This window comes from Mustela erminea, chromosome 1 (assembly GCF_009829155.1).
Source record: "Mustela erminea isolate mMusErm1 chromosome 1, mMusErm1.Pri, whole genome shotgun sequence".
NCBI lineage: Eukaryota > Metazoa > Chordata > Mammalia > Carnivora > Mustelidae > Mustela > Mustela erminea.
This window is the reverse complement of record NC_045614.1, coordinates 77261025-77277038: the sequence shown is the minus strand read 5'-3', so window position 1 is coordinate 77277038 and position 16014 is coordinate 77261025. Positions and strand designations below refer to the sequence as shown.

The 16014-nt window shown below is 37.7% G+C and overlaps 1 protein-coding gene across 7 annotated transcripts in view; it reads right to left on the bottom strand.

The window, feature by feature from the left end:
* NEK10 (NIMA related kinase 10) overlaps positions 1-16014 on the bottom strand; it is a 239980-nt gene that overhangs the window by 132254 nt on the left and 91712 nt on the right. For all 7 annotated transcript variants that reach the window (XR_004281324.1, XM_032324693.1, XM_032324792.1 and 4 more), the window contains one exon: positions 12435-12510. Coding sequence is in view for 6 of the 7 variants with exons in the window: in XM_032324693.1 (XP_032180584.1) it covers positions 12435-12510 (76 nt within the window). In the remaining variant the exon portion in view is untranslated. The remainder of the gene's footprint in view (positions 1-12434; positions 12511-16014) is intronic.

The window sequence follows — 16014 nt, the reverse complement described above, 5'->3', positions numbered from 1 at the left end:
CTCCTTCAGCTACCTGTGTCCTCCGAGCTTGTTCTGCTGCTCACCATTGATGTGGAAGCAGAGGGGTTCATGATAAACACTTGATTCCACCAAAACACAGGTTATTTGTCCTTAATTCTGTAATACAAAACTTGAAAATATAGATCACTAGGTAGGTGATACCCATAAGCAAGGAAACAATTTTATTCATATGAGCAGAGCAAAATCAGAAAATAATGAAAATCTTTTGTTAATTGTATATAAACAGATTAGGAGGAAAGGTCCTGTTAATCAGAGAAAGTGCCATAAACATGCCTACTTGCCAGTGACCAACCATTTGGGTTAAAAACTACACCATCGAAAAGCAGTCCGTTAAGACTGATGTGGTTTAAATTCTGACACTGATACATATAAAGGCCTAAGACTGATACAAACAAAGACTTAAGAACTTCTAGCTAGCTATTCTTATCTTAATGGCCATAAAAAACTCTGGTGAAAATGAAAATATCTTTTAGAAAATGAGAAAATAATACCAATGAATATCCCCAGTTATTGGATTTTCCACATATTGATAATTATTTTGCTGTAAAATTTTCTTTGCCTTCTTATTTCTAAATGATTTTCAGCCGATTATACATGCCCTATGCCATATGAATTAGGGAGAGGCTGGAAATAATTTTTAATGTCTTAAAAAAGGAGACTGGTTGCCTAATTTATGATTTACCCAGATACTAGAACACAATATGTATATAAAACTAAAGAGCATTCATTTATATCAGTGCATGTATGTATGTGCATGTGTATCTATATATTTGCACAGAGAAGGATTTGAAATTGAGACACGAAGTGGTTTTTTGAGGTTTGTCCCACCTCTGGGTTAGTAAGATTATGAGTGTTCTTAATAGGATTCTTTTCTCATTATTTTCTGCACTAAAAATATACTGCTTTTATAATAAGCAAACAATAGAAGAAATTTGAATCAACAAGTTTTGAATTTTGGGGGGACTCAGGGGTTTGTTGTTCTTTGTTTTATTTCTGATTGTCATCCTTTGGTTTTTAATTCACTTTCAGTTCAGGATGCCATATTTGGCAGAATTTTCAGATATTTCTGCTTTTATGATGGCAATATACATGTACTATTGGTAACCTATCTTTCCACTTAACAATATACTATGCATACGCTTTTAGGTCAACAAACACTTTACTATAATACCACTTACCATTATTTACCTAGCCAAGCTAACCAGTCCCCCATTTTATTGTACAATAGCCACAACAGTTGGAAATAATGTAGAAATAAAATATCAAATACACAGGGGGAAAAAAAAGAAAAAAGTTAAAAATAAGTAAAAATCTTTATGTATCTAAAAACAATTCTGAAAATTACAGTTAACAGATCACTGATTTTAAAAATCAGTGATGAGAAATATTCATTTATAGTAATTTCATTATTTGTTTACATTGGCACCATTACCAATTTGTTTTCAATCAAATTCTTTGCAAATTGCCTGAAGCCCAACTAATGTAGGAAAGCTCCGGAATTTATAGTGAAAGTAACTGTGGGTAAGGAGGAAGGGAAGAAAAAGCAGACTGGAAGATTTTCTAGGGACATTTACAATTTTAATTTGCTTCATCAGTAAACGAAGTCAGTAAATGAAACAAAGTAAAATCAGCCCTTATGTGGAACAAATGCATATAATTGAGTTAAAAATGCGGCACTAAAATTGCACTTTAAAAAAGGAACTTGGATTCCTCCTCATCAAATGAATTCATGTGGCCTAAGGCATTAAAAAAGGTTTAGTATGGGCAGTTTTTTTGTGGAATATCTAGAATCCCAAATTGCAGGTTTAGAACTATGAAGAAACAGGGAAGAAATTTAGAAGAAAAGACTTAGAATCTTTCACTATATGAAGAACTATTAAATGATGGGTAGTGATCTGCTCCTTTGCACAGTCACTGAAGTCCAAAAAGCATTTCAAGTCATAAGAAAAGGAATTCAACTAGACATAAGACCATTTTTAGGTTTTTGGCTTTCTGGCTATAGAAATTTCAAAGGCAAAGGCCCAAAACAATGAAAAGAACTTATAAATCACTTCCCTTGGAGACTTTCTCCCCCTTAACCTGTCATGAAGATGGGGAAAAGTGAACCAGATAAACACTTGTTAAGTTTTGCTTCAAGAAAGAATACAAATTAAATGTTCTTTTTCAGGTTTCTCTAATCCTACTGCTTTATGGTATCTATTAGAAGGACCATAATGAGAACCAATTAACTGTAAATACAGTGAGGAGTCTGGGCAATTAAACAAATGGATTACATTCACCCAACGATTACACTCCAGCCATCAAATTATCAAGCACTGCCTACTTCGAGTCACAAACAGAAATTAAATTCAGGTCTAACAGCCTTGAAATTTCTCATTGTACATTGACTGCCATTTGCTTGTCTCTAATGAAGTTTAAAAAAAAATAGCTAGCATATCGGTTGACATCACACATTTTGTATTTGTATTCAAGCCAAATATCACCAGCTTTTAAAATTCAAGTACATAACTAAATAAAGTAATTATGGTAATTTTGCAAAGAAGGATAATACAATCTCTCAATTCTAGTATATAATTATACAAATGCATTCCTCTAAATATAAGATCACATAAAAATGTATAGTCTTGCTCCTTAACAAAAGACTGATTTTTAAAAAGCAGTCAAACAACTTCCAAGTAAACTTCAGACAGCCTTTATACAAGCTAGTCGACACACTCACAGAGAGAAGATTTTGATCTGCTTCTGATTTTTAGTTATTACTTTCACAGCTATTTTCAAGTGATCATTACATCATCTACATCACATTACCATCTTCTTTACGAGTCCAGAACTATAGGGAGACAGAAAATCTCACAGGATGAGATTGTGGGGAAAAAAAAAAAAAATTCTCACCTCTATCTAATGAGGAAAATCTAAAACAAGTTATTGGGGACTTCTTTAATGACTTTCCCCTATCGACACAGAAGATTGTCCAGAAAAAGCTGGGAAGATTTTATGTTTGCTCAAAGAACAGAAGAGGACTGGACACCTTTCTGCCCGGCTTCCACAAAGACTTTGAGGCCACACTGCAAGTGATCTCTCATGCACCGGTCAGAGTCAAAGCAAGTTCTGTAGGTGTCTTCCCTACTTCCCTTCACGCTTACTTCTTCAGAGCATACTGGCCTGAGTTCCAACCATTTGCAAGTTTGTCTGAGGATTTTTCTTAACCCGTTGGATGTTCTTTGCCTATAGCACAACAGGAGTATCTGTTAACTTGTGTATCTCAACTTATGTAACCGACCTTAACCAATGGTGGGTATGACCTGGTGTAATCACCCCACTCTCTCCTTTTGGGTGGGATCATTGTGTTATACATTTAAACTGGCCCAAAAGGTTTGAGATTCAGTTGCCCATAGGGGTGAATTGCCCCCATGAAACTCTTTATTTGTTGTCTTCCCTTCCTTGTCTCTCTTCTCCATGCCTCTACCCTTGTTTCCTAGGATCCCCTTGCATATGAACTCTTGTCTCAGAGTGTGCACTGGGGGCAACCTGAACTAAAGGTCAAGCGAAGATATGCAGCAAGGTTAGGCAACCAGAGGAACTCACTGATAGGCTTTGTACATACAAGAAGAGCAAAGTTGCAGCTGGGTCTTAAGGAAAATGGAATCTAGGGTCTGGACCTTGCCAGAACTTTCCCTCTCTTCCTCTTGTTCTCTCCAAGTACTGGCCTCTTCTCAGATGGACCTCCACTATGGCTACAAACACGGCCACCACACATTCCTGGGCCTTTCACATTCCAGTTTCACCTCTTTACTGAGTCCCAGCTGAACACATTCTCAGGAAAGAATTCCAGTTGGATCAGCTTCAAAGAAGAGAACACTCCCACTCCTGCCATTTTCCCAACAGGGACAGGAATGCTAGGGCTAGCCTACCTTGGGAGAAACACCAAGTCTGGGCAGCCCAAACAAGCCACAGAGGCAAGATCTCCAATGCAATGGAACTCACTAAACCATCGGGAAGAGTACCTGAGTGGAGTGGGAGGAAGAAATATTTTCCTAAAGAATAAAGCTGTTGCTCCCATCTAATATTTATTGAACCTTGCTATACTCCAAATGCTAGTGCAATCTACTTACCTCTATTTTTCTAGCTACCTATATATCTATCGTCTATCTTTTTAGTCCTCACAACAACCTTATGCAGTAGGAACTATCACTATAACCACCAGCTTTGTCATTTCAGATAAGGAAATTGAGACCCAGAAATAGTAAGCTACTTGCCCAAATTCAGACAGGAAGGTGTAGAGCCAGGAGGAAACCCAGGCTGTCCAGCATAGAGTCTGCACTACATTACACTGGTTCCTATAGAAGGACGGCCCTGCAGGCAAACCCTAGGACACCTCATTACTACTCTCACTGCTGTGATTTGGAGCATGGTTTTATAAAGTTTATGGATGAAGCAGGTTTTGTTATAAAAATTGGGGATAAATTGAGGTAAATAAGATAAGGTTATCTGGGTAGATTAGGAGGAAAACGCTTTATGGGAAATAGATAAGGTTCTCTTGAAACCCTGGAATACTAAAGTGGGATTAGGTAATATATATATAAAATCTTTCAGAATTTACCCACCAACTGTGTGGATCCAGCAAGTTTCCCTTTCTGTGAAAATGAGGTTTTGAAATGGTTGAGTGTTACCAATATGTATTGAAGTTACATACAGTTCACATTTTCAAATCTTTATTTTGTCATTTTATTACAGACCATAATATTGTCCCAGATTGACAGTTTATTGTTTTGTTATGTGTATTTTCTGGAAAATTCCTTCCCTAAAGGGCAGCTTAAATTTCAAAATATTGGACTAGTAACTATCATCCTACTTTTGGGGGAGAAAAACAATATCTGCCATTTCCAAAGAAGTTTTCTTTTATTGGCATTGTGCTATAGCCTCTCCTAGGATTGTTAAGGGCATTCTGAAATGCCAAGATTAAAAATCAATAATTAATATTAAGTTTAAAATTTAATAATAGTGTAGAGTATTAATATTAGCTAAATAAGTTATGAAATAAATTGATGTAAAGGCATTTATGATTGATAATGTCATCGGGTAATACATTCATAAGAATAAGATGGTGATTGCAGCACTGACTGCGACATAACTAAAATGTTTCTTTAATTCTCTACCTCTGATATAATTTGATCTTCATATTTCCCCATTGTTCAAATCCTCTCCCTTCCCCCACAGTTTCCTTTCTCTGTTTACCCTCATCACTGTTCTCTTTTCTCTTCTTTCCTTCAGACCATTTGTTCAGTCAGCCAGACTCACTTCCAAGCAAGTCCTGCCATAGTGTCTTAATGGCAGGAAACTATAAGTCACTTTGTATAAATCCTGCATAGTGCACAGACCATGGTACAACCATTATACAGAATAGTAGAGTGCCCACTCCACCCCCGTGGGCCTGTCCCTCAAGTTCTGCAGCACTGGCAGTTCCCCCTTCTACCCAGAGCTTTGCGTACCATTCCTACGGACTTTCTCTGTGCACCTGCCAGAGGCTCACGTAAGCACTGTGTGGCTTACTAATCCTTGATCATTCTACTCATGTGTGTATATGTATATGTGTGTGTGTCTCCCCAAATTATATTGAATTCTCCCTATGGGAAAGAACTAAGTTATCTGATGCTGACAATTGCTGATGTACCTATATAAGAAACACGTGAAGTGATGAACAGTTTCATTCTGCAGGTCTTCTGAAAAAGAGTATTTCCATTAAGGTACTGCCAGGCTGAGAGATATCAGGCAGCTCTATAATGCCAAGAGGAAAATTCCAGTTCTCCCACTATTCCAACATAAATCCCAACCCAGCCAAACCACAGCTCCTGCTTTTCCCTAAATATGCTGAGTCTGTTAAGAATTGAACTGAAGGAGAATTTCATTTTCACACTGTGGAGATGTACCAATGCTTGAAGTATAGAGAAATAAATTACATTGTATTGTATGGAAATAAAGACACTGACCATGCCATGGCAGTAGTGTGAACCTATTCTACTAATGCCCCATCCTCAGGTGTGTTGGGCCAAACTTTGGACTTCATATCTTAGCTATCGATTTAATGCCTCCTAGCTCCTAATGCAGCCTTCAATAAACAATGGCATTCCTTTAAGTATTTTTCTATAAAGTGAGCACCATGTTCTCTCTGCGGATAGTGCTAGAAGGACACTGCCGGATGAGAGGGTTCCTACAGTTCCCAGCATGGGTCAGGGGTAGGCAGTACAAGCATGAGATGATCCAGGGGAACCCTCTTAGACTGCCACTCGAACACAGTCTCATAAAAGGCTACCTGGAACAGATTCGAGGGGCCCTCAACAAGAATCAGCACTCACTGTCAGATACGTGAGGCTATCTCGGACCTTCTGGACAAGACAATACTTCAGTTGTATGCATCCATGTAAGTGAACCCAATGAAACCGACACAGGAACTGCACAGCACACCCATACAAACTGTTGTTAAGTAATTAAATTTTGGGATGATTTGTTCTGTAACAGTAGATAACCAAAACATATATTTTTTTCATCATCAAGTAATTCATCTAATTTCTTAATTATTCAATAAATTGTGTTTAAGAATAGAAGGACATTTCCTTTGGTCAAACCTGTCACCAACAAAACATATTAAAGTAAAATATCTGACCATCCTGTAATCCCTTTTGCACTTACTTCTAATAGGAAATGTGGAATATTTGATATAATGCCTTGAATATCAAATGTTTAAAATGGCAAACTAGACAAATAACTCAGGTAAATGTGGAGAAAGACATCCACTGCTTACAGACCAATGTTTACTTGTAAAAAGGACTTTAAAAAGGTAAAGAAAAGGAGATGTAGAAACTGAAGATATGTGATTTGGAATTATCAATCAATAAAGAAGCAAGGACTTCCACTGACAAAATCAAGCACAAGAGAACTCCCTTTCTTGCTTTTTGTGCTGCTGGGTAGACATTATGGGGTAGAACACCATTAATAGATGCTCTCTAGTGGTTTCTATCTTGCAGCTTCCATTTAAATTTGTGGGACCATGTGACCTATTCTACTGAGTCTTAAGATGTATTCAGAGTTCAATTTGTGTAAATAAATTCTGAGTTTGTTCAAAATTCACTCCTACCTCATCTAAGAGTCTGTGTGTGTGTATGCGTGTGTGTGTGTGTCTATGTGTGTATTTATAGAGCCTTGAAGGGTCTGTGGGCAGAAAGGGGTGATATTATATATTATTCAGGTATATCTTATCCTGCTGGGCCACAGAGAAGCCATGAATAAATGCAAATATAGGTAAAAGCATCCCCACATCCCACCTGCTCAAGGCCCTAGTATGGAAAGTGCTGTTCCTCCAGGTTCCCTGTCTTTGCATGCTAAATACATACTCCTTCCCTTTCACACTCCTCAGCTGCTAGAAAAATCCTGGTCCTTCCTAGTAACCAAAACAGCCATTCAGGGATCAAACATAGAGATAGGGAAGGAGAATGAACTATAAATAAACACAGCACAAGTAATTCTTCTCTATTGTAATTATTAAGAAATGAATTTGAGGGGTGCCTGGGTGGCTCAGTGGATTAAAGCCTCTGCCTTCGGCTCAGGTCATGATCCCAGGCTCCTGGGATGGAGTCCCGCATCAGCTCTCTGTTCAGCACGGAGCCTGCTTCCCCCTCTCTCTCTCTGCCTGCCTCTCTGCCTGCCTCTCTGCCTACTTGTGATCTCTGTCTGTCAAATAGATAAATAAATAAATCTTTAAAAAAATACTGTTAAAAAAAGAAATGAATCTGATTCTTAGACACCATACAATCTATACAGTCAAATGAGTGCCATCCTTTCAAATTTTAGACTCCAGTTAGCAGATACCAATCACTGTGATCTAATGAGTGCTTACTATATGCCAATCTGGCATTGTTCCAAGCACACAACCTGTACTACCTCACTGAATCTGACAACAGTCCTAGAAGGTAAGCACTATTAATAATCTCAGATTATAGATGGGGAAACTGAGGCATAGGGAAATTCAATCATTTATAACTCTCAACAGTAGACCCAGGACTTAAACCCAAGCAGTCTGATTCCAGAGCCTATGCTCTCAATAATGACCCTACCAGTGTGCCTGCCAATTTCACATCCTTTTTCCAATTATGCTCTCATTCTTTAAAATTCTTCTTTAGCAATTTCCCTCAGGACCAATTTATCAGTCATAGAAGAACACTTGGCTCAATAACTTCTAATCATTCCACATTTTTTTTTAAATGATAATATCCTGCATGATCCCATTAGTCACTGTTCTGGTAACTATGAAAGATAAAAAGTAAATAAATAGAAAAAATACAGCAGACCCTAGCATCAAAGTACTTACTGTTTCAAACTAAAAATGTTCCCTTTAAGCTTCATGAAGGCAAAAGTCAGAAAAATTCAAAAATATATTAGTGCTTTAGACCCTGATAAAAATACACATGGATTTTTCATCATATTAAAATATAGAATATGGAGTATTTATACAATGCAATATTATTTACCCATTAAAAGGAAGGAAATCCTGCCATTTGCAACAACATAAATGAACCTATGGGATAATATGCTAAGTGGAAAAAAGCCAGACAAAGACAAAAAAAAAAAAAAAAGGTGATTTCATAAAAACGGAGAGTAGAGTGATGGTTGTTCAGGGCTGCGGGAAGGGAGAAATGGGGAGATGTAGATCAAAGGATACAAATTTTCAGTTATAAGAAGAAAGAGTTCCAAGTAGTTAAGGTACAGTATGTGTCTGTGATTAATAATATGGTATTGTTTGCTAAAAAGTTGCTGAGAGTAGAGCTTGAGCACTGTTACAAGAACACAACAGAAGAAAGTTAACTATGTGGATGGATGTGTTAATTATCCTGATCTTAATAGTCATCCTGTGATGTATATGTCAATCAAATCATTGTGTTGTATATTTTAAATATATACAATTATATGTGTCCATTTTCCCAATTACTTAATAAAGTTTAAAAAAAGGCATTTCAGACAAACATAAAAACCAGAATGACTCATTTTCACTTAAAACTTTTTTTCATTTTAATAATTCAAAATATTTATTAAGATTCTGTAAGTCTGTTCTTCAAGCCCCAGGGAAACAGCAGTGAACAAAGTCAACAATAGCCCCACCATCATGGAGTTTGTGTTTTAGTGGGAGAAACATAGGATAGATCAATTAAAATATGACACAATGTCAGATAGAGGCAGATGCTATGAAAATATAAAGTAAGAGTAAGGGACAGTCAGAAGGAGGCTGCTGTGTTGGGTAGGTGATCAGGAAAACCTCCCTACAGAAGTGACATTAAAGCAGATACCAGAAGGAAGTAAGGACATAAACTCTGTGGCTAGCCGGAGAAAAAGAAACCATGTAGGAACATTTTGAAGATCTGAAGGAACAGCACACAGGGAGAGAGAGAGGAGATTAAACTTTTGTTACAGTTGAAAGAAGCAATTTTCGGGTGCCTGGGTGGCTCAGTGGGTTAAAGCCTCTGCCTTCGGCTCAGGTCATGATCCCAGGGTCCTGGGATTGAGCCCCACGTCGGGCTCTCTGCTCTGCAGGGAGCCTGCTTCCTCCTCTCTCTCTGCCTGCCTGCCTCTCTGCCTACTTGTGATCTCTGTCTGTCAAATAAATAAATAAAATCTTAAAAAAAAAAAGAAAGAAAGAAAGAAAGAAGCAATTTTCTTCAAGTACTGTTCATAACCATGCAAGTATTAGATCATTCATATTATAAATACTTCTTGTGAGCCTATAAAATACCAGACTCTGGGGTGGGGATAGTGGTAAACAAAATCATCCAGGCATATCACAAAATAAGTGAAAAGTTCAACCATATGAAAGAAGAGTGCATGAAGTATGTAGACCAGGGAAAATACGTGTTGGCTAGGAGGTTTCTCCAGAGAAGACAACCCTCCAGCAGAGAGATGGAGGATGAAAAAGATTTAACTAGATGGCCAGTGGGGAGTATTCCAAGCAGCGGGAGTAGCATGTGCCAAGGCCCTGTGGTCAGTGGGAACACAGGTGCAGCAGCTAGAAATCAATAGAGTGAAGGCAGGGCTAAAGTAAAGATGATGACTTGGCAGGGACTAGAACATGCAGGGCTGTGGGCTTGTAGCCACACTGAAGACTTGGTCTTTAAATAATTAGCAACTGGAAGTTACTGAACTGATCCACGCCATTTAAGAGTTCTGAGTTTATTACCGCATTTTTAAGAATGCAAGAGGTACAGTCAATTGTTGGGTGTGCTTCACTTTGTCTCTGCTTGTCCAAGTTTCACTACAGGTTTATTATCATCCATCCAATGGAAACTTCCCCGCCTTTCATTTAAATTATCTAATGTCATAATGTGAATGGGATTACACTAAGCAATAAAGTCTCAAAGAATTCCCATTCCAGGATTAGTCAAAGTTTTCCATTCATTTTAGCTCATACTTGCTTATTATCCAGAAATCCCAAATGAGTGTTCCATGAAGAACATGCCTAAAATGTTTCTCAGAACTTCAAACTCTAAAATTTGCTCTGAAAATGCCATTGAAGATAGTGTGCAGTCTTGGACTCTGGAAGTGAAGTAAGACATACAGATAAAAACCAGAACCAAGGACCATATTTGGAGACTATTTTCCATGAGAAGGATAACAATGACCTGCTTCATAATGAATCAAATCAGAGGAAGAAAAGGAGCTTTTATTGACCTTCTGTTCTAGCACAATCAGTCCAGGGTCCACAAACCATTTATCTAGCAGCTGAGCTATAGAATAAAGAATGCTCTGAGGCACTTCCTACAAAAGTAGATAAAGAGAACTTTTTTCCATTAAATAAGGTAATATTTGAGGAAGCAAAGGCAAAAGAAAGAGCAAAGGACAGGGGAACATCAGACTCATCAAATGCTTGGGCCTCCAGAAGGCAGGAACAGGCATCCTATGACTACATCAATAGTCTCAAGAGAATTTCAGGATTATACAAAGATTATAGAATTTGGTGGGAAACAGTTTGGGGATGGCTAAAAAGACAATTAAAGAAAAAGGCATGGGGCGCCTGGGTGGCTCAGTGGATTGGGGCCTCTGCCTTCGGCTAGGGTCACGGTCCCAGGGTGCTGGGATCGGGCCCCGCTTCGGGCTCTCTGCTCCGTGAGGAGCCTGCTTCCTCCTTTCTCCTCTCTTGCGTCTGCCTCTCTGCCTACTTGTGATCTCTGTCAAATAAATAAATAAAATCTTTAAAAAAAGAAAAAAGAAAAAGGCAGGAGGTATGAGACTCAGAGCAGGGAGGGACCATGAAATATATCTGCTTTATTTTTGTCCAATTCACAAACTCGGAAAATGAAGATACAGAAAATTCAAAAGGAACTGGACATGTCACTCAGTTTATTAGGAAACGTCCTAAATTTGCAGTCATTACTTGAGAGAATAACTAGCCAACAGGGTCAGAATCGTGGTAGGAACCCCCTGACACTATTCTGAATATTCTTTTTTTTTTTTCTATTCTGAATATTCTTATAGGAAAGGCATTTTTAAAATGAGACTGTTACTTAGGGAGAATTTCCACCCTCCCTTGAGAAGATTTATTCAGAATCCTATCCCTGGGAATCAACTGCACAACAACAGAGTAGATTAAAAAAGAAGATGGAAGTGTCTAGATGGCTTGAACTGCTGAATAAGATTTGAGAATATTTCCCTGAATGTGTTATGTCTACTGATGACTCTATCTGCTTGCTAATTTGAAAAGATTCAGACAAATGATACGTGATCAGCAAAAGAAGATTCTCACTGCCTGATAATTAATGGATTGTAAAGGAACCCTCAAAGCATGCTAAATAAGTTACAAGTGTTTCAATTCATCAAAATATAAACACCCATTTACCCAAGAAGCGACCAACTTTATAAACATAGGTCTAAGTATATTGTCACCATTTATTCATTCACTCAATAAAATGTATTCAGCACCTATTATCTCCTGGGTGCCAGGATACGTATTAGTACACAAAAAGCCTTTCTCCTGCCCTTGAATGTTTACAGGAAGAGAGAGTAAAACAGTCCTTTTTTGAGCAGGTACAATAAAATATTCCAAGTGTCATGGTGAGTAGCGAGTCTGTTAGTTCCTTCACAGATTCTTCAACAACAATTGCACACCTACTATGTGCCAAGGAACGTTTCAATTTATAAGTAATAAAAGTAGTCTCCACGAGGGGCAGAGTTACCCTAAAGAGAATTTCTTGTTGTTATTTCCAACACACATAATGATGTATACTTGTGGACATGTGTATTATCTGGGTAATTGAGGAAAACATTAAATAAGCTCCTTTTCCTAAAATCGTCTTTGCTTTGCAAGCCAAGACATGAAACTAAAGACCCAAACAGTTAGGTGTGCTGTTTGAGAACCATAAAATAATTGTCCTTACCAGGAATACAGGATTGTTCCAACAACAGACGTGAGTTTACTGTTTTCTTGTTTTTGCTTTGCCAGCCCAAAGTCAGCTATAATTCACAAAAAAACGCAATGTTATTATTATCATGGTTCCTTAGCTTTTGACATTCTGCACAATAACTATTAAAGTTCACAACAGAAAGCTTTAACCTTCTGTCAAAACGTGCCATGTGCCAATCTTCCACACCACTCGCAGTCTTAATTAATCACATGCATACAATAGGCCACTGTGTTAGATATTTTGAAATAATGAGATTTATCACTAAAAAGCTAAAATAAGTTTTGCTGACTGAAAAGTAGGGCAAAGTACTTATCAAACTTGTGATTCCACTTTTTAGGTTACCTTTATAAGTTTCAAATAAATAAAATGAATCTGATATTTGGGCATATGCCAGGCATCACCTCATTTGGACAGAGAAAAAAAAAAAAAAGCTAAAATAAGGTAAGCCTGAATAACCACCATAGAGACCTGAAAATCTGATATTAAATGCCATCTAACTGTACTATCACAGTAAATAATGATATTGAGAATCATCTCAAAATATATATCAACAAATAATTTTGATTTTCAACTTAGAACACCAAATATTTATATTTAATATGAGCACTAGCTGTACTTTTTTTTTTAAGATTTTATTTTATTTATTTGACAGAGAAGAGAGAGATCACAGGTAGGCAGAGAGGCAGGCAGGCAGTGGGGGGTGTGTGGGGGGGCAAAGCAGGATCTCTGCTGAACCAAGAGCTCAATGCTCGATCCCAAGACCCTGAGACCATGACCTGAGCTGAGCCAAAGGGAGAGGCTTACACTGAGCCACCCGGGTGCCCAAGCACTAGCTATACTTTTCAAAGCACCTTTAAATACTTCTCTTTTTTAAACCACTCGACAACTTAGGTCAAAGTGACGGAAACAGATATTCTTTTTTTTTTTTTTAAAGATTTTATTTATTTATTTATTTGACAGACAGAGATCACAAGTAGGCAGAGAGGCAGGCAGAGAGAGAGGGGGGAGCAGGCTCCCTGCTGAGCAGAGAGCCCGATGCGGGACTCGATCCCAGGACCCCGGGATCATGACCTGAGCCGAAGGCAGAGGCTTAACCACTGAGCCACCCAGGCGCCCCGGAAACAGATATTCTTCATAGCCTCTAACACTTTGAGAGATTTAATTACCAGGACTACACAAAAAGTGCTGAACACTTTATTTATTTATGCCGAATAAAATTTGGTGATTACAATATCACTTTGTACAGGGCACCAAATGTTTATAATATTTCACTGTAGTGTCCTTTTTAAAAAAAGATTTTGTTTATTTATTTGTCAGAAGAGAGAGAGAGAGAGAGAGAGAGAGCAAAGCAGGGGGAGATGCAGAGAGAGAGAGAAGCAGGCTCTCCGCTGAACAGGGAGCCTGACATGGGGGCTCTCTATCCCAGGACCCTGGGATCATGACGTGAGCTGAAGACAGATACTTAACCAGCTTAGCCACCCAGGTTCCCCTGCAGTGAACTTTAAAAAAGGTATTTAATAATGTGTCTATACTAATATGTCTTTCAGGTTGAAAATATTCCATAGTAGTTAGACTTCAAACCAACAGTAATTCACATTATTAGTAACAATACCCATTTATTAAACAACTTTGAAATAACACAAATTGAGCTGCTTGCATGAATTGCCTAATTGAATACTGCTAGCAATCTTGAAAGACAGGTGTTATTATGGTTAGTGCAGTTTAGCGCTTAAAGCAAGAACTTAGGAACCAGCCTCAGTTCAAATCTTGTCTCCATCATGTGCTACCAGAGTAACTCTGAGTAAATTATTTAATCTCCCTTTGCAGTAGTTTTCTGACCTCTAAAATAAGTATTATAACAGCATAAATAGTAGTAAATAGTATGACATAATAACAAAATCTGAATAAGGTAACATATATAAACCCAGGGTAATACAGATTGAACAACTGATGCTTATTATTCAGTCTTCGCAGCCACCCATTTTATAAATGAGAAAACTGAGGCTCAGGTTACTTGGAGATTGAGTAACTTGCCCCAAGGTCTTACAAGGAGAAATGAACAGTAAGATGTGAATCTGGGGTTACTTAATTCTAAAGCCCCAAATCCTTATCAAAACACAGTACTACCAACAAAGAAAAAACAGGTCCAGATCATTTCAATAACAAATTCTACCAAACATTTAAGGAATAAATATCAATTTTGCACAAACTCTACCAGAAAATAGAAGAGAACACTTTCAAACTCATTGAACAAAGCCAAGATTACTCTGAGACCAAAGCCAAAGAAAATACAGAACAAAATCCCCCATGAAAATACACACACACACACACACACACACACACACACACACAGAATAAAAAAAAAATATAAGCAAGTAAAATCTAGACATAGATAAAAATGATAATACATAAGGGCCATTATGCCACAAATGCAAGGCTAATTCAACATTTAAAAGTCAATCAGTAGAGTTCACCAAATCAGCACATTAAAGAAGGAAAATCATATGATCATATGTATGAAAAGAATTTGACAAAATTCAACATCTGTTCTTTCCATTAAAGTATAAATAGGTATGTACTTCCTTAACCTGATAAAAGGCATCTATAAAAAGCTACAACTAATTCTCTACTTAATGTGAATATTTTTCTTTCAAGTTCAAAAATATGGGGTGCCTTGGTGGCTCAGTCATCAGGCCTCTGCCTTCGGCTCAGGTCATGATCTCAGGGTCCTGGGATCAAGTCCTACATCAGGGCTCCCTGCTCAGAACCACGTAGCGGCTTCCTTGCTTCTCTGTCTCCACCCTGCTCCTGCTCTATTTCTGTTGCTATCTCTGTCTCTCTCCCTCAAATAAGTATATAAAAATATTTAAAAACAAAACAAAACAAAGCTGGATGTCAACTAGATTTGTTGTAGTGATCATTTTACTATATATACAAATATCAAATTATTATGTTTTACACCTGAAAGTAATAACATGGTGTGTGTCAATTATATCTATTAAAAAAAGAAAACAAATAAAAGACATGGCAAGCTTGTTAATATATTGCTATACACTTGATGAGATTGCTATATAAACAAATTGTTTAATAAGCCTTTCATAAAATTCTTAATTCTGAATTCTTAAAATAAAGCAAAAACAATGTTTTTCCTTCTGAAGAAGATAAAGAAGAAGAAGATGGAGACAAAAAAGGAGGAGGAAAAGGGCGCCTGGGTGGCTCAGTGGGTTAAAGCCTCTGTCTTCGGCTAAGGTCATGATCCCAGGCTAAGGTCCTGGGATCGAGTCCCGCATCGGGCTCTCTGCTCAGCAGGGAGCCTGCTTCCTCCTCTCTCTCTCTCTGCCTGCCTGTCTGCCTACTTGTGATCTCTGTCTGACAAATAAATTTAAAAAAAAAAAAAAAAAGGAGGAGGAGAAGGGAACACACTACTACAATGGCAGAGAAACAAATATCCAGGAAGAATATGATAAAAGACATGAAAGATCAATGCAGGGAAAATTATACAATTTTGTTACAGTCATTAAAGACTATAATTAATGGAGAGAAACTCCAAGTT